At 47.4% G+C, this 18,623-nt stretch overlaps 2 protein-coding genes across 7 annotated transcripts in view; one reads left to right on the top strand and one right to left on the bottom strand.

Annotated features, from left to right (window-relative positions):
• Positions 1-9,446, bottom strand: part of LDLRAD4 (low density lipoprotein receptor class A domain containing 4) — a 422,279-nt gene extending 412,833 nt beyond the window's left edge. Inside the window, exon 1 of one of the 6 annotated variants that reach the window (XM_047696221.1) lies at positions 9,330-9,446. The gene's annotated coding sequence lies outside the window, so the exon portion shown is untranslated. Of the gene's footprint in view, positions 1-8,295; positions 8,422-8,886; positions 9,019-9,096; positions 9,210-9,329 lie in introns of those variants that run through there. The other 5 variants (XM_047696220.1, XM_047696215.1, XM_047696222.1 and 2 more) reach the window with 5 other exon arrangements.
• Positions 8,544-10,319, top strand: LOC125081624 (collagen alpha-1(I) chain-like). The gene is given in 3 exon segments (XM_047696214.1): positions 8,544-8,611; positions 8,908-10,147; positions 10,150-10,319. Coding segments are annotated over 3 exon segments (1,365 nt in total). The 3' UTR covers positions 10,207-10,319.
• Positions 10,320-18,623: the final 8,304 nt, after the last annotated feature.

Raw genomic sequence — 18,623 nt, 5'->3', positions numbered from 1 at the left:
ACAAGCTACGTGGGACTGGCCCCAAAGATACAGGGCTTCTGTTTTGCCCCCTCCCCCCCAGCCAGGACTGTGAAATGGGTTTCCCTCTGGCCAGCGGCTCCCAACCTTCCAGCTGAAAAGCCTGCCTTTCTGAGAAAACAAAACTGCTTTGCTTTACTTAACTGAAATCTACTAAGATGATTTTCCCCTTCCCTCCAGCTTCGGGAGCAATCAGCTTAGCAAGCCAGACACTGTTGATGGTTGCGTGAGCCTCTAAAAGGGCAAAGGCCTCAGCCAGAAGCAAACAGCCAAGCCTGTGGAAGCAGGAAGGGAGTGCCCTCGGCAGAGGTAGCAAGGTCAAGTGTTGTGTAGCAATCCTCAGGTCAAACATAAGAGGATGAGTTCTACATTGGCATCCTTGGGGACAAGGATAGGGAAGAGCATGATCTCAGAAAGTAGTCTTCAAAAAGGAAAGGAGTGACTGGAGGAGATGTCACACTGTGTTCGAGCAGCTGGCCACTGAATCCATCTCTCTCCTGGCCCTCACTCTTCCACTGTGAGCCCAAATTCCCCCACAGGGTAGGGTGAGGATTGGGGGAGGGAGAAGAGAGCAGGTGCAGTCTTTGGCCATAAAATCCTCTAATTTTATTTTAAAATGTATTGGATTATTTAGTGTCTTTAGCCTACCTAAGTAGAATTTATCTCGAAATTAAAATAGCACAAAGATCGGGGCTCCTAGGTGGCTCAGTGGGTTAAGCCTCTGCCTTCAGCTCAGATCATGATCTCGGGGTCCTGGAATCGAGCCCCGCATCGGGCTCTCTGCTCAGCAGCGGGCCTACTTACCCCTCTCTCTGCCTGCCTCTCTGCCTTCTTGTGATCTCTCTCTCTCTGTGTCAAAGAAATAAATAAAAATCTTAAAAATAAAATAAAATAGCACGAAGATCTTATACCTCCCTGAGGAGATCATCCACTAAATCACTGTTTGCCCACAACAAAACTCTAGCAAACAGCAAAACTCTTTTCACCTATGATCCAGATGATACTGACTTAGATTCTTTTTTTTTTAAGATTTTATTACTTATTTATTCGGCAGAGAGAGAGACAGCAAGAGAGGAAACACAAACAGGGGGAGTGGGAGAGGGAGAAGCGGGCTTCCCACCGAGCAGGGAGCCCGATGAGGGGCTCAATCCCAGAACCCTGGGATCATGACCTGTGCTGAAGGCAGACGCTCAACCAACTGAGCCACCCAGGCTCCCCTAAAACTAGATTCTTATAACAAAAAGATGGAAAGGAAAATGTAATCATAACATTTACTGCCCAATTTGCAAAGATTTTTTTAATAATAATACCTAGCATTGGCAAGGGTGTAGACACCCTTTTGTCTATGGGAGTGCAAAATGCCCCATCCTTTCTGAAAAGCAAGCTGGTGATACTTTTGGAAGACCCTCTAAAAATTCTTATACCCATGATCCTCCCTTTTAGGAATCTATCAAAGGATGTAATCAAAATGTTCAACTCAGTATCATTTAGAATACAGAAAACTGGTAACATCCTTAATGTCCCAAACCGATTAAAAGAAAACAAAAAAACAATATAACCATAGAGAAGAATGTTATAGTTATCAGCAGTGGTATCTTTGGAGAATATTTAAATTACATGAGAAAATGTTCACGGTAAAATACAAAGTCTGAAAATGTACATACGTTCTACATATAATTTTATAGGCTGGAAAGAAGCTACTAACCTACTAAAAGAGGTCTTCTAAAAGTAGTAGAATCAAAGACAATTTTAGTTATTTTCATCTTCTTCTTTGTTTCTTTTTTCTTCTTCTTGGTTTCCTTGTTTCTAATTATGCTCAATAAGAATATAATCGGGGGAAAAAATAGAATTTCAGGGGTGCCTGGGTGGCTCAGTCTGTGAAGGCATCTGCCTTCAGCTCAGGTCATGATTCCCAGAGTCCTGGGTTCGAGCCCCGCATCGGGCTCCCTGCTCATCAAGAAGCCTGCTTCTCCCTCTCCCATTCCTCCTGCTTGTGTTCCCTCTCTTGCTGTGTCTCTGTGGAATGAAAAGTCAGGTTCAACTAGAGTGGACAGAGCTGGACTGGCAGCTGGCGAACCCAGGCCTCCATGTCTGCCTTGACAGGCAATGCTAAAGCCTGCCACACAGGCTGTGATGAGCATGTCCCGGGGAACTGACAACTGATGCACTCTGGGACAAGCCATGCGAAAACACTGTTACTCAGGGCTGTGGAGATGGGGAGGACGGAGCACAGACCAGAACAGGAACTTCCAGTACCCCACAACATGTGGAGACCATAATACATTCTACAGTGACCCCAATCACCTGGCTGGGCTCAGGGGCTACCATGGATTCCCATGGATTCCCGTTCTTGCCCCACTGCCATGGGCTTGCAAAGAGCTGAGGGGCTGTCCTGCCAGGCCCAAGGGAATCTGCATCACCTAAGAACTTGCTGTAATCCCAAACATTTGGGTTTGTCCAAAACGGACACTCTTTCTTAAGAAGGACACGTCAATATGTGTGGTTGATTAATCGATGCCCTCATGAATCAAAATAGAGACTCTTAAAGATATGATGATTTTGTTTTGTTTTGTTTTGTTTTTTTCCCAAATGCAGGAAGCAAAGGGAAATGAATTCAGTAGCATTCCATGTACTAGATGATCTGGATCCTTCTGAATGAACAAACACCCTGGAGGGCCTCATTCAGCCTCCCCACAGCCCCACAAGACCCACAGCAGACAGAAGGCTTCTCCTCCACCGGCCTCAGTTCACCCCTCAGAAAACAGGTCCTAACGCTCTGATCATCAACATCAACATAAACATCGACCCAGACAAGACTAACAGAAAAGGTTTTTAAGGAATGGTGCAGAGTACCTCAGCCAACAATCCTGCTGCTGGTTTTCACTTCATCTGCCTTGAGGGACTCAAGGTTCGAGGTGGACAAAACAAAGTTACCAACAGCCTTGTCACCAGCGTGACACGAACAGGAAACAGCTAGAAAGAAGAATGGGGAATGGCGGTGAGGGGGCCATAATCAGAGCCACAGATAAAAGCAGGAAGGAAGAAGAAAGGCGCTTGCTGGGACCTGTTCCGGGACCGGGACCAGAGAGAAAGGGTTCCGTCCTCCTCCACCCAACTTGTCCTCCTCCACCCAGCTCCACCAACAGGTCCCTGGTGAAGAACTTCTGGCTTGGGGGCTGACCTCGGGCGACCTGGAGTCCCAGCCCAGACCCCAAGTGAGAGAACGCCTGGGCTGTGTCTGACCCCACCCTTTGTTTACAAGAGGTGCGACTCTGGGTAATTCCCAGGCTTCTCGCTGCCTTCCTGCAAGCTGGGGACAGAGCAGTCCAGATGTCAAAGGGCTGCACCGAGGACAAAATTAGTTCATATATGTGCAACACTAAGAAGAGCCTGGCATACAGTCAGCACTCTACAAGTGTCTGGAACCGCTGCTACTATTCTCTGACCAAGTGCCCTAGTGGAGGCGGGCCCGCCAGAGGTCCAGGAGCCCTTCCAAAAGCAGCCTGGCCTCCTGCCGTGGACTCTCCACTCTTGCCTTCTGGAAGCTGTGAGATTTTACTATGGAAATCCCCTCCCCAGCTCTGGGGACGTTGCAGGCCCTTGGGGCCCCAGACAATGAAAACACTGCCCAGTGGAGCCTCCACCAGCCACAGGCCTGGCCCATCTCTGGAGATCAGTGGCCGGCTGAGAACTGACAAGGCCCAGTAGGAAGCCTGCCATTCTGCAAACCCCAGGGATAAAGAGTCCACACACCTACACAGAGGGTCCCTTGCCACACCTCTCATGGAGGACTGACCAGCCGAGGGTGGATGGGATGCATCCTTTTTGCAAGATGAATCAACGCTTTTACTTTGAAGAGAAATTCGAGGTCCATTTAGGGACCATGTGGATGAGGACACACAGATGTTTGCTCACACCCACCTAATTCCTGACCTTCACGTTCACTGGAGTAGTCCAGGCCCTGAATCTCGTCTGCAAGGAGAAGAGCAAGTCATTTGGCAGGGGCCCAACTTAGGAGGTGGCTTTGTAATATGAGCGGTGTGTCCGCTAACAACTAGAGCAAGACCATTAAGTTCATTACACCTGTCACTCTGCCAGCTGACTATCCAAATTGCCAGAGATGAAAGTACATTATGCCCAAGGAGTGCCACCCTGCCCCCTCCCAGGGCAGCACACACACACACACACACACACACACACACACTTATCTCAGACAATTTGTTCTCAATGTCTGCACCTGCAGAAAGAACGCAACTGTAAACAGCTTGAAACTTGGCTTCGGGAACACTAAAGGCCTGAGCAGCTGAGAACAACGTTTAGTGTTGTCCGCAGCAGGTCCCTGGGAGGAAGGCTAGGTGCCATGCCCCCTGGTGCAGAGGGAAGAATGTGGTGGGGCCAGAGGGGGAGGGGAAGGGCAGGGCAAGGGGGCAGAGCTGCCCAGTGATGCGAAGGACACACAGCTGTTCCGTCCATTCTGCTACCCTGCAGCCCTGCCAAAAATAAAAGCGAGAGACACACCCTTTTCATTTCCGAACCAAGTCACAGAATTCTAGGCAAGAGGCAGAGAGGCCTTCCTCCCAGCTGCACAGCCAGCAGGCTCCCTGGGTGCGCAGCGCCCGGACGCCGGCTCCAGAGCGCGTTTGCAGTGCAAGCGTGTTGCAGACAGCGGTAATTCATTTATCCCTGTCATGTAACATTAGCAATCTGTCTGGAGCTTGGCAAGCACCAACTTGCACTGTCATATAAACTGTCTGACAAACTTAAAGTTTCGTAAATGGTTCTCTTCCAGCAGACAATAAAGCATCATAAAAAAAAAAAATAGAAAGAAAGTTGTCATCTCTTTTTCTGTTCCTTCTCTCTCTTCCTTGTCTGAAAAAGGGTTGGGAGGAGAGAAAAAGAAAGAAAAGCAACGACAAAAGCACCACCACAAACAGAAGTGATCCCTCAGCAGGATTCTTAACCTTGGAAAGTCTCAACATTTTCCTGATGCCAAGTAAATGAGTAAATAAACGGATGGGGGGGAGGGGCGATGTGGTGGGGGTCAGTTGTGGGGGGGGGTACAGAGCAAAATCTGCAAAACAAAAGTACAGTCATTAAAAATTAATAAAGGGTGTGGACATCAGCTCCCCACCCCCTTCTGCTCGCGGGGATTTGAGCCAGACATTCTGCGTCCTCATTAAGTGGTGTCTGGCAAGCTGCCGGAGTTTTAGTGGGTTCTGGGAATGCCAATATATTAACCAGAGGACTTTCTGCATACCCTTTAGAGTTTTTATTCTAGAAAAGTCAACCATTTGGCACAGTGTAGCCTTATTTTTGTTCAGGAAAGCTCTCAGCTGCCAATCAAGAGAGAAATTATAGCTATGTTCTTCGTAATTTCCAAGACCTATCTGGAAAACAAGCCTAGTGGAAAGAAAAGTCCTCACAAAAACAGCTTAAAAGGCCAAAGTGCCATTTTTAGTGGAAATTCAAAGAAAAACAATCCATCTCACATGGATATGAGACAACACAAACACTATTTTCAATTCCTCCTATGACAGAGGAAAAAACAATAGTCACTGGGAATAGGAATCCAATATTGCTGTAGCAATTAATAGTACAGGTTCTGGGGGGCTGTTCACTCCAGCTGCCTAACAGTGAAATGAATAACGCCACACACACACACACACACACACACACAATTTTCCTAAAAAAGTGGTAGGTCTTGGGGCCTAAATTTGCAAATAGTAGACAGAAACTTTATGTTCCTATTTTAAAACTTAAGACTCACGTTCCATGCACACGCATAATATAGGTCAAGGTGTAATTCTAGACTAAAGAATCCCATGTAGGCAGAAAGTCACTCTGACACCAGAAAATAATGGCTTCCAGAAGAGTTTTCTGAGATAAGAAGAAAGGGAGGGAGAGAGGAGGAAGGGAAAAAGGAAGGAAGTTAGGAAGGAAGGACGGACGTATGGACTAGAGGGAGGAAGGGAGAAAGAGGAAGAAGCGACAAAAGGGCAAGATGGGACTACAGGGCATTTTTGCTACTGTATTTAATAGCTCTGTGTCTAAATCAAGTGTGTTTAACATTTCTAAAAACTTTACAGGTTAATATGGAATAATCTTTTTATAGCTATTGCTCCTCTACTAAGTTTCACCCAAAAGGACAGGCACATCATAGAAACTCCATAAGTCTAGATGATTAAACATGAGAAGAAATAGGGCAAGAACTACCAGAGAGATTGGACAAGCAAGTGTCACAACCAAGTGTCCCTGCCCCAGCCCTGAGAGTGCTTGGGTTTACACAGAGCAGTCCTCTCCAGCCTAGACCATGGGTGACTGACAGCTAGGTGACAGCAAAGGGATCCAGACAGAGCTTAAGGGTCTCTGCTTGACATCAGGACAGAAACTACCCTCATAGAGCAAAAGTCATTCTCAGCTCTCTCTGAGGCCCTGTCCAGCTGGGAACTGCCCCTCCAGCAGCCCAGATGAAAAACAGACGGCGTCCCATGAGCTACAAGGCTACTCTGGCAGGCTGCTAAGTCAACCAAGACTATAGCACAGTCCCAAACTGTAAACACCTCTGCAGATGGGTCCTTGCTCTCAGCACGCCAGGCAAGAAAACTATTCTTAGAACACTGTCAGCAGTTGGGGGGAAATATTTGTCTATGTATGTATATACTATGGCAGGGGGCGAAGAGAGGTGGGGAGGGTGCGGGGCTTTGATTCTCAAATCATGTGCCAACAAATTGGTACAAAATCCCTTAATAAGCAGGTGGCACTGGCTGGATTCCTCTGCAGGACTGTGGTCATGCAAACCAAGCCCCCAAGAGGATTCAAGAGACCGTCCTAAAACCCTGTGGGAAAAGTCTTCTCCATAGTAAATACAAACCTACATGAACTAGAACCCATGGCCAGTGACGGCAAACTCTTCCAAGGGCAACAGGAAAATGTTAAGAAATTAAAAGAGTCTTTTTAAAACAAGGGGAAAAGGAGCTACAACTCCATTACAGCACATCCTAACCGGCATTTACAGTCTTGGCCCTAATTCCTAACAGTGTGTTCAACGTCAATTGCAAAGTGAAGCTCTTAAAAGAATGAAGCTTTCAAAGATCATGAGGCATTTACCCATGTTGTAAAAAGCACTGCTTTGCAAGGGCCATCAAATAGCATTCAAGGGTTGATAGGAAACCAAATATTATAATTCAATAACTGTGCATGGGATGGGCAATATTCAGATCTATTCGTTCGTTTATGTAATGACTCAAATTTGACATTATGATCCTTTACCAAACATAAAGAATATGTTGCAAGAGAACTGTGCAGAGCACAAAGACAGATATACAGATGACAGGAAATTCAATATAAATACTAGAAAGAACTAAATAGTCACATACAAAATGCAGAACATGGCTTCATGCAGTGGCAGTTTCTACAGAACATTCCTTGTCAATGCAAAGCTCAGTCCAGAAGCTCCAGGCAAAATACAAATGGAAGAATATCTTTCTTGGCTAGCCAAACAAGTGGAAAGGGCCATCTTAAAGGGAGGTTTCCTAGTACTAGCCGTAAAGGAAGGCACCAACCTCCATGCCAGCCATGGGACCTATATATTTTTAGGAACCAAGGCTGCTGACCATCTCTACCCACCTCCACTGCAAGAAACTTACTTATAGTAACTCTCAGACTCAACATCCTCTAATAGCTTATCTCACCTCGAAGCCTACAATGCCTAGCACACAGTAGGTCGTCAATGAATATTTATCACAGTAATAAATTGACATTGTAGAAAGCAGCCCTGAACTGTAAGTAGGGCCTGGGGATATCGAAGCCAAAGTAATCGCCAAAAAAAGAGAAGGTAATAGAGGGGACACAGAGAAAGAGAAAAGAAGCAAATCAAAATTACACAATTCTAGCTAATTAGAAGACTCTTTGGGGAAAACAAAAATTAAGCTAGCTTATGTGGCCAATGCCACTCAGCAATCATTCCCGTGCCGGGCTAGGAGCAAGGAAGCCCTTCTTGCTTTAAAGAGTTCCCGCTGTTCTGACCGGCTGCACGGTGCCCCGCCAGCTAAACCGGGAACCAGGGCACTGACTGACGCGTCTTCTCCAGATACCACCCACCCACCATGCTCCGTGTCGTCCTCCTGAAAATCTCTGCCTCAACGGGAAGCCAAGTCTTCCTTTTAAATGAAAAAAAAAAAAAAAAAAAAAAAAAGTTTTGAAACAAGCAAATGCCCTCTCCACCATCCCAGCAAATTAACCTGAATCGAGCCCACTGTCTTCCAGCCGCGTACTTACACGGCTCGCCCCCAACGCCACTCCGGGCGGCGCACCCGGCAGGGTTCCCAGGGACGCCTCCTCGTCACTGTGCAAAGAGGACCCCACAACAAAGGCAAGTGCTGAGCCCGGGCTGGGTGCTCGTCGTTTCCTGTTTATTCCACCGTTAAGGGTCAAAGAGAAATTGAACACACGCCTGCTTCCTCCGAGGCTCAGAGACCCAGCCTGAGTGTAACAGCAGCCGCCGGGAAACAATCGACTTCCAGCCAATGCCGGGAGCTGCGGGCGGCCCCGCGACCGACGTCAACGCGCGCTGGGGAACCCGGGCAGACGCCGGGTGAGGCGGGCCCCAGGGGCGCGGGGCGCGACCTGCGGGGTCCCCGGGTGCGGAGCCGCGGGCTGCGGGCTGTCCAGCAGCGGGATGCAGGGTTCAGAGTACGGCCCGCTCCCGCCCCTTTTCCTTCCCGCAAACTCCCCAGCAAGGTCCTGCACGATCTTCCCGCTTCCCACTGACCTCCAGTCCCCCCCACCCCCACCCCACCGCCTGCAGTGGCTCGCTGACAGGCCCCAGGGAACCGAGACCTCAGTTTGGGCAGTTACCGCGGCGCTTACCCCGGCCTCCCCGCGGTGCAGAATTAGGTCCTGCAACCGCAGGACACCCCGCGCCGGGCACGGAGAAATAGGTCGGCAGCGTTCCTCCAGCAGAGCACACAAGCAGAGGCGGCGGCGCCTCGGTTCGGAGTGCCGGGTCGCCCTCCCGACACGCGCCCCGGGCGAGCGCCCCAGGACGCCGCCGTGCCCACGGACTACACAGCCTCAGACCTGGAGAACTCGTCTCCGGGGGACTCGCCGGTCTGGGGAGGACTCACCGGGCTGCGCAGCTCCCTCCCGCCCCCGCCGACGGCGCAGGCTCGCGGACGTCCCGTTCTCGGAGCGTCCTGTCCCCGCGTCCTCCGCCCCCTGCCCTCCCCAGCCTCCCCCCTTCCCGCTCCAGCGCCGCGCTGAACTTGGGCCAGACGCCGAGACCACAACAGCCACCTCGGATCTGCACTCACCTGCGGCCGTCCCTCTGGAGCAGAGGCGGGGGACCGCTCGTACTGCGGCCCTCCGGGCCACCGGCCCTGCTGGCCGCGGGGGAGGGGCGCAGGATGCGGGGCCGCCGCGGCGGGGGGGCGCGCAGCGGGTCGGCGGGGAGCGCGGCGCGGTGCGCCGGGTCTCTTTAAGAGCCGGGGACCTTACCCCCGGGCCTCCCCCGCGCTCCCCGCCCCCCTTTCACTTTCCCAGAGACTCGCAGCCTGTCTGGCGGCGGCGGCTCCTCCCCGGCTCGCAGGGGATCCCCGGCCGGCCGCGGCGGCGCGCGGGGCGGGCAGGGCCAGCCGCAATCGCCTGCCTGTCCCGCCGAGCCCGGCCCGCAGCCTCCGGGAGGAGGGGGGAGGAGGGAGACGGTGCTGCAGCCGCCGAGGGAGGTGTCCCGCCTCCCGTCGCCGGAGGGGGGGAGTGTTCCGCCTCCCGCCGCCGTCTGTCTCCAGCCGTAACTGTGCTCGCCGAGGCTCTGTCTGTCTCCAACTCCTCCAGTCTCTCCTCCCTCCCCATCCCCCTCCGCGGCGGGGACCCGGCGTGCGGCCAGGCCGCGGGGGCGGCGGGGGCCGCAGTGCTGCCGGCAGGTGGGCGGGTCTCGACCCCGAGTGCGCGAGCCGCACCAACCTCTGCAGGCTGCCTGCACGGAGCTGGGGGCGTGCGGGCGCCGAGGCCGCGGGACCCCAAGGCTCGGCGGGGCCGGCCGGCTCAGCACAGGGCGGCGGGCTCGGGCCTCGTGGGGCGCGCGCCCACCGCCGGCCGGACAGGGAACTCCAACTGCGGAGAGACGGCTGGCTGGCTGGCTGGCTGGCTGGCGCGCCGGGAGGAGCCGGCTTACCCCGGCTGTCTGGCTAAGGAAGGTCTCGGGAGAGCAGGCCGACTTGTTCCGTGCGCCCAATGGGCAGCAGACCTTTGGGCACCAGTCCCGAGACACACAGTAGGGCTGCAGGACACGTAGTGGGACAGATGAATCCTCCCTGAACCAGCCCCACTGGGCTGCTCCTGACCCCACGTGGTCACCCCCCTTAAAGAGTCCCCGCCCTTTATGAGGGCAATGGCTCTAGAAAGTTAGGGGGATTCTTCCTGTTATGACCCTTTCTCCTTGAAGGACCTACATCTCTCCTCCTCTCAAGGCCCTTCAGGACTTGAACTCCGCCCGAGTGCAGACACTATGTATGCATTTTGTCCTCCAGAAGTAATAGCATTGGCCGCCAAGGAGTTTGGGTACTGCCCTAGCGTAGGGCATTTTAACCCAGTTTTATTACAGTCGCCAAAATTAGATTATTCCCCTCTGCGCAAAGTAAACCCCCTGCAGACATACCAAAATACACTAACCTGGGGTTTCAGGCAGGATCTGTGAGAGGTGCAGCTAATTAAATTAATTTTCAACTTCCCATAATGTCAGAGAAGAGAATCTTTTGAAATCGATGAATAATTTGTCAGTAACATTTTAGTTAGTGAAATGTTGGCTTAATTCAGCTTTCTTTAAAGAGCTCTCCACTCTCTTCTACTCTCGTGGTAATTGCTGCATAGAATTTGATCTGTCTCCATTTATTGTGTCAAGTCCCCTAATAAGTAGATTGTCTTATTTAATACAATATCTGGGGCAGCCAATGCTTTCCCATTTTACAGATGAGAAAGTTGAGGCTCTAAAAGATTTAGTAACTTGACAGCAGACCACAGAGATGGGTTTTAAATTCCTAACTGGCCACATACGAAGTGGGGAATTGAACCATACTGCCATCTACCTACGGTAGCTTTGACATCCAGTTCAGTTAAACTCAGCCCCTGCGGCAATGGGTAGCATCTGTTCTTCACCAGGAGAATGCCCAGATCCCAGACCAACAGAGGTGCATTTAGACTAGAGACAACTGTAAATTTGGCTGCTAGGGTAAACTTTTATTAAGTGAGCAATGAGCTAAGTGTTTAACACAGGTTATCAGAACGTGACAAGCATACACTTACTAGTTTGTATTTCCTGATCATGAACGCATACCACATAAATAGCAGCTTAGATGCTCTGGGGTTGGAGAAACTGTTCTTGCCCTCTTGGGGCAGAAAGAGAAATGACTTTTTCCTTCTAAACGAGAAACATACTGCTGTATAGTGTCTCTACATCAGTTCACAAAAATAATGGAACAATGGGGTACCTGGCTAGCTCATTCAGTGGAGCTAAGCATCTGACTCTTGGTTTCAAGGAATGGGACATGAGAATTCTTTCTCGATATAATTCCAATTACATTTTACCTGTTGTTTTATACCAACAATACTTACTCCACAGAAGATCAGTCATCTAAACAGACAAAAATAGGAAGGGCAAACATGAGTGTGGAGGCTGCTTTTAGGCAAGCAGGCTTGAGCAATGGAGTACAGAAAGGGCCCTCAGCAACCAATTGGCTGAATACACACAGGTCCATTAGGTGACCCCCAGCTCAAAATAGCCATGAGCCTATCTGACCAATGGGTTACTTACCACCACCAGGCACAAATGCCAAAAGAGGGAAAATTCCATACTTTGCCATATCTCTTCATCTTCCCCCTTTATAAACAGTCCCCCACGCATGGGGTACATGGGTGGCTCAGTTCGTTAAGCATCTGACTCTTGATTTTTGGCTCACATCATGATATCAGGGTTGTAAGATCCAGCCCCTCATGGGGCTCCACGCTGGGCGTAGCTTGCTTAAGATTATCTCTCTCCTTCCACCTCTGACCCTCCCTCCCAAGAAAAACAGCCCCTACCCACTGCCTCCTTGCAGACAGTCTCTCCTCTGCTATCCTACCCAGTGCTCCCTTGCAGTATAGTCAATAAATTCCTATCTCCTTTGCTCTGCCTCAGGTGAATTCCTTCACTGTCAGTGTCACCGGCTTCTACCCTGATCATTACTCCACATTTGGGAGCCCTCGTCCCATCAGGAGAGACACCACATTTAGACACCACAATGAACAAATGTTGGAAAAAAAAAAAAAAGATTCCGAGGGCCCCAACTGACCACAAAATACATGTGAATCAGAGAACATAATTCTGTTACTTAGAGCTCATGCATAACATTTCGATGACATTTAAGCTATCTCAAATGATCCTTACTACTCTTTGTACTTTTTAATTTAAATGAGAGATGGAGGGGCACTGGGTGGCTCAGTGGGTTAAGCCTCTGCCTTCGGCTCAGGTCATGATCTCAGGGTCCTGGGATCGAGCCCTGCATGGGACTCTCTGCTCAGCAGGGAGCCTGCTCCCCACCCCTTCTCTGCCTACCTCTCTGCCTACTTGTGATCTCTCTCTCTCTCTCTGTCAAATAAATAAATGAAATCTTTAAAAAAAAAAGTATTTAAAAAAAATAAGAGATGGAGAGGAGGAAGTAAGAACAAAAAGCTTGCACTGCAGGTTCTGCTGGGGAAGTGAGAGTCCCAGTCTAGATAAATACTTAGGACCAGAATCCATGGATGAGCTCAGCTCTAGGAGACAAGGATCTGTCCCGTATTTCTCAATGATGTCATAGGCATGTTTCCTCATGTTACTCTGCACCATCAGTCTGTCTCAGACTTCAGTCTGTAAACCAGAGATAATAATTCCTACCTCATTGGGTCTGTAGTGAGGTTGGCCATGTCCCCATCTACATACAGATTACCTTCTTTGGGATGCTACCTTCCCCACTGCTCCAGGACTCACAAATTTTACTTTTCTACAGGTATAGGTTTTGTGTGGGAGGAAAATAATTTTCCCTCGACCCTTCTAGGTTCTTGACTAAGACACTTTTGTAATAAAAAGATAGATTAATGAGAGAAAAACAAAAATTTAGTAACATGCCAACCCCCCATGTCCATGAAAGAGACCCAAGAAAACTGAGGAACTCTCTGAAATGGCCCCCAAGCCATACCCTTAAATAATATCTCCACTAAAGATAAAAGATGTAGGTACCCGGAGACCAGGTATGGGAGGTGACCAGGAAAAGCGCAGTAAACAGGGTAGAGTTGTTATGCATAGTTAAGTCCTTGCCTTCTTCACTTCGAAAAGTTGGAGACTCAGAGTCACCCTTCTCTTCCTAGTACAGAGGGAGACACCCTTACAAGTGGAGATTTCCCTTCTACGTGTAAATGTCTCATACAAAAGTGTAACTTCTGCTTGGTTTTCAGAGCTTCTCTCATGCCTGCTGTTTTAAAAAAATAATAATCAGCCTAAAATAATCCTTATGCCAAAGAGGCATATCTGGGGGTGGAATATTCTTCTCCCCTCCGGTTTAAAATCATCAGAGACAGAAAGGAAAATGTTTTGCAGGCAACTTCTGCTTTCAGCTTTGCTGCAGTACTCTCCCCAAAAAAGACAAAAACAAAACCAGTATCTGTTCTTTCTCCTTGAAGGGAAGGGGGTGGGGCGAAGGCAAAGGAGAAATACAGCAGGAAACAAATGTAAATGATTACTTCAAAGATTACCCATCCAAACATTCTTCTGTATAGTGTCTCTACATCAGTTCACAAAAATGACGGAACAATAGGGTACCTGGCTAGCTCATTCAGTGGAGCCTGTGACAATCTCAGGGGGTTGTAAATTCAAGCCCCACATTCAGTGTAGAGATTACTTCGAAAAAATATAAATAAATAAAATCTTAAAAAGAAATGATGGAACCATTCCTATTTAATGACACATGTAGTTTCAAACCATTTACAGCTATTAAAACATAGTAAAATCCCTTCAGTCTGTTAAGGTCACAGCAGCCCACAGCTTCTGCCCTGGCTTCTATCTCATCTGGTGCCCAGGTGGCCCATAAGTAACCCACACAGGGGGCAGGGCATCTCAGGGCTCTCTGATACCTCCCTGGGCCTTGGGGATGTGATCCAGGACCAAAAGTTGGGTGTAAAATGATTGCTGCCGCCCCACCCTATTCCATTGCTTTCCCTAAACCTGGTCCAGGCAGCTCCCTACCAGGGTATTAGCTATCAAGTTCAGGAATTAGCACAGCACCTGGCCCAAAATGTATCCCATACATATTAGCTTTCTTTAGCCCTTTTCCCTGCCAGCAAAGACAGGCTCTCTGTCTTTGTGATTTTGGACCCTGACATTTTAGCCGTGCTGGATCCATGTTAGAATTCTCTTCCTATGGGGTTCCAGGGGTTCAAATAAATTTCTAGGGCCAAAGATGGAGCCACTCCTGCCTTGGGTCATCACCAAACGGGAAACTTAGATAACTTTCATCTCCTTGACCTGAACTGTAGTATATCTGGTCAGCCAGTCCTCAACTGCCAAGTCAGCGCTGGGACTTCTCGCCCCAAATGAGCCAGTCAAGTCTTTCCCATTTGTTTCTTCCTTCTTCTTTATATTCTGCCCTATAAAAGCTTCTTGCCTTTCCCCCATTTTGCAGTTCTCCAAAACGAAACTAACCATTTCATGAAATGCTAAAGTTTGTGTGTATCACCTAGATTGTCTTTCTTAAATTTTTTTTCATTTTTATTTTTTAAAATATTTTATTTATTTATTTGAAAGAGAGAGACATAGAGAGAGAGAGAGGGAACACAAACAGGGGGAGTGGGAGACAGTGAAGCAGGCTCCCTACCGAGCAGGGAGGCCAATGTGGGGCTCGATCCCAGGACCCTGGGATCATGACCTGAGCCAAAGGCAGACGCTTAATGACTGAGCCACCCAGGTGCCCCTTAATCTTTTTTTGAACAGAGGTTAGGGATGTGGGGAGCCTGGGTGACTTAGACGAGGAAGGGTCCAACTCTTGATCTCAGCTCAGGTCTTAATCTCAGGGTCATGAGTTCAAGCCCTATATTGACTTCCACCCAGTATGGAGCCTACTTAAAATTAAATAAATAAATTAAATAATTAAATTTAAAAAATTAAATAAATAAAAATAATTAATTAAATAATTAATTAAATAAAAATAAAATACAGGTCAGGGATGCTGTCAGAGGAACTAAGCAGTAGCTGGTACTCCTGCAGCGTAGCATGGGGCAAAAGGCACCGTAAAGCCCACACATGTCCCTAACCTGTTTTCTCTCTATCCCCTTGTCCCCTTAGGATCCTGGGTCAGGTAGAGTATGCAGTAGCACTGGGCTGAAGGGTGCTAGGCTCTTCAGGTTGCCTGTGTCACTGACGTTGAAGGGACAAAAGACAACCACTATATGTTTGTCTCCATGGGTTCCAGTTTGTCCCAGTGTGTGCTAGTCTGTCCTTCCTCTCAGTCCCTTTGTGATCCGTTTTCCTGCCAACTTGCTGGCCTGCCAGATCCAGATTCAATAGCCATCCATGGGCTTCTCACTATTGCCTATAATAAATCCTGATTCTGTGTCACCTACAAAGAGTCTTATGATCTAATCCTGACTGATTAAGAATCACACACCTGTGTTTCTCCCCCTCTTTGCTTGTTTGGAAGAACATAAGACCCTCATTCTAGCTTTCTTTAAGGAAACGTGTTCCACCCCTAAGTGGGCAAATTGGTGAAAAGATACTTTATCGAAGAAGATATTAAATAGCCAATAAGCACATGAAAATGTACTCAACTCATTAAGAAAATGTAAATTAAAACTGTAATAAAATAGCACACCCACTGAAAGGGCAAGCATTAGAAGACAGATAATTTGAAATGTTCACAAGGATGTTAAACAACTAGAACTTGCATACCCAGCAATTCCACTCCCAAGAACGCACAGGAAAAACGTGTGCACGTGCCTGCCAAAATTTAAGTACAAGAATGTTCATACCAGTTTATTCATTAATATTAAAAAGAAAAAGACTATGGGGTGCCTGGGTGGCTTAGTTGATTAAGCGACTGCCTTTGGCTCAGGTCATGATCCTGGAGTCCCAGGATCGAGTCCTGCAACAGGCTCCCTCTCAGCAAGGAGTTTGCTTCTCCCTCTGACCCTCCCCTCTCATGTTCTCTGTCTCTCATTCTCTCTCTCTCTCTCTCTCTCAGATAAATAAATAAAATTTTTAAAAAGGTAAATAAATAAAGCCTAATATCTTAAAAAAAAAAAAGAAAAAAGAAAAAGACTGAAAACAACCCAAATGTCCATCAGTGGATAAAGAATAAATGAACTGTGGTAAACTCATATGACAGAAGACCACAGAGCAGTTTAAAAAGTTTAATATTTCAGGGGAGGAGCTAAGATGGCTGGGGAGAGATGGACCCTAAGTTCGTGGGGTCCTTCAAATACAGCTAGATAGTTATCAAAGTATTCTGAACACCTGCAAAATCAATCAGAGATCTGAGAAAAGAAACACTTCTATTCTACAAATAGAAAAGCTTTTGGAAGATAGGAGGTGCAGAGACTTACACTTTTTGGAAAGCAGGAGGTGAAAAGATACTTTATCGAAGAAGATTTGAATTGAACCTGGGGTGATATATCAGAGAATACAGTGGAGGGGAGAAAGCCGGTTTAAGGAGGCTACCACAAAGTACTATAAGTAACAGGGCACAAAGTACTATAAGTAGCAGAGCACAGAAGTCTGCTACAGTGGGGGATGTCCTTGGCTTAAAGGCGCTTAAGGGGGCTAAGTGCGGTGGAATCCTAGACAGTATGGTCCCAGAATCCCCGGAGTCATAAGAGGAACAGGAGTGCCTGAGTACAGCAGAGTTGCCAGGCATAGGAGCAGGGAACCTGGCTAAAAACAGCAAATCTAAGTGTCAGCTTTCTGTTCTCTGTTGCTATGAATTGCGAACCACTGCCAGGTCCTGCAACCACTCGCCAAACAGGGGCCCAACAAAAGGCAGAAGCGAGGGGAGACCCCTTCCCTCCCCCAGGAGGAAGCAGTGCAGGTCCATACTCCAGAAGTCTGCAAAATTTGAACCATAGAACTCAGTTGCATACTGGAGATAAAAAGCTCATTCACAGACTAGGTAAACAGAGTTCGTACAGAAACCAGGGAGATGAGAGGAACTGACTGCTTTTTTGGTGAGGGCTCACTGAAGAATGGGGGTGGGGGGTGTGAAAACTTTCAGTTCCGGGGCTGAGAGTGGGATACAACCACATTCATCCCCTCTTCAGTGCTGAAAGCCTTCAGGGAGAAAACCGGGCCACATAGTAGAATCTGGAGTCACTTACAGAGAGCCTGGCACCCTGGCCAGAAAGGCACACTTCCACAAGGGCAAGGGCACTTAAGAATCAGCACAACAAGGGTAAGGGAACCTGAGAATCAGAGCAATAAAATTGTATTTTATTTTTTTTGTATATATATATACACATACACACACATATAATGTATATATTATTTTGTGTGTATATATGTATATACATAAAAATATTTTTTCTTTCTTTCCCATTCTGGGCCCCTTCTCCAGAAGACTGGCACAAACTACTGGCTCCCAGCAAGTTTACTGACCATAGAGGGTGGCAAAGCTTCAGCTCTTGGGGAAAACAGTATATAGGATTTGTTTTTTGCTTTTTATTCTTAAGTCTTTCAGTATTATTTTTTCAGTGATTTTCTAATTTTTTAATTCTTTTTAAATTTTAATATATATATTTTCTTTTGAGGTTTTCATTTTATTTTTTGTGTAAATATATATATATATATATATATATGTCTTTCTTTCTTTCCTATTTTGGGATCTAGTTTCTTGTAACAAGCACACCAAAATACACCCAGGATCTACTTTCCTATTTTTGTTTTGTTTCTTGTTTGTTTGGTTTGTTTCCTTATTTCATTTTGTTTTAGTTTTTTTATAGTTTGTTTTTGTTTTTTATTGTTGTTGTTGTTGTTGTCATTGTTGTTATTGTTGTCTTTTCTATTTTCTTTATTCTATTCTTTTCTGGACAAATTGACAAAATGGAGAAATCCACCCCAAAGAAAGAACAGGAGGTAAGTACTCACTGTCAGGGTTTTAATCAATATGGATATAAGATTTCTGAACTATAATTTAAAATAATGATTATAAAGATACTACCTGGGCTTGAAAAAAGCATAAAAAACACTAGAGAATCCCTTACTATAGAAATAAAAACTCAAATCTAGTCAGGCCAAAATTAAAAATGCTAGTAGGAGATGCAGTCCCAAATGGAGGTTATAAAAATGACAATAAATGAGGCAGCAGAGAGAGTCAGCGAGATAGGAAATAAAATGACAGAAAATAAGGAAGCTGAAAAGAAGAAATAATACTACTGGATCACAAAGGGAGACTTAGAGAACTCAGCAATTCCATAAAGCAAAATAATATCTGGATAATGGGGGTCCTAGAAGAGGAAGACACGGGGAGAGGGGCAGAAGATTTCTTTGAACAAATTATAGGTCAGAACATCCCTAATCTGGGGGAAAGAAACAGGCATTCAAGTCTAAGAGGCAC

The sequence above is a fragment of the Lutra lutra genome, chromosome 12, assembly GCF_902655055.1.
Source record: "Lutra lutra chromosome 12, mLutLut1.2, whole genome shotgun sequence".
NCBI lineage: Eukaryota > Metazoa > Chordata > Mammalia > Carnivora > Mustelidae > Lutra > Lutra lutra.
Note: the sequence above shows the minus strand (reverse complement) of the source record. Positions and strands in the feature narration are given on the sequence as shown.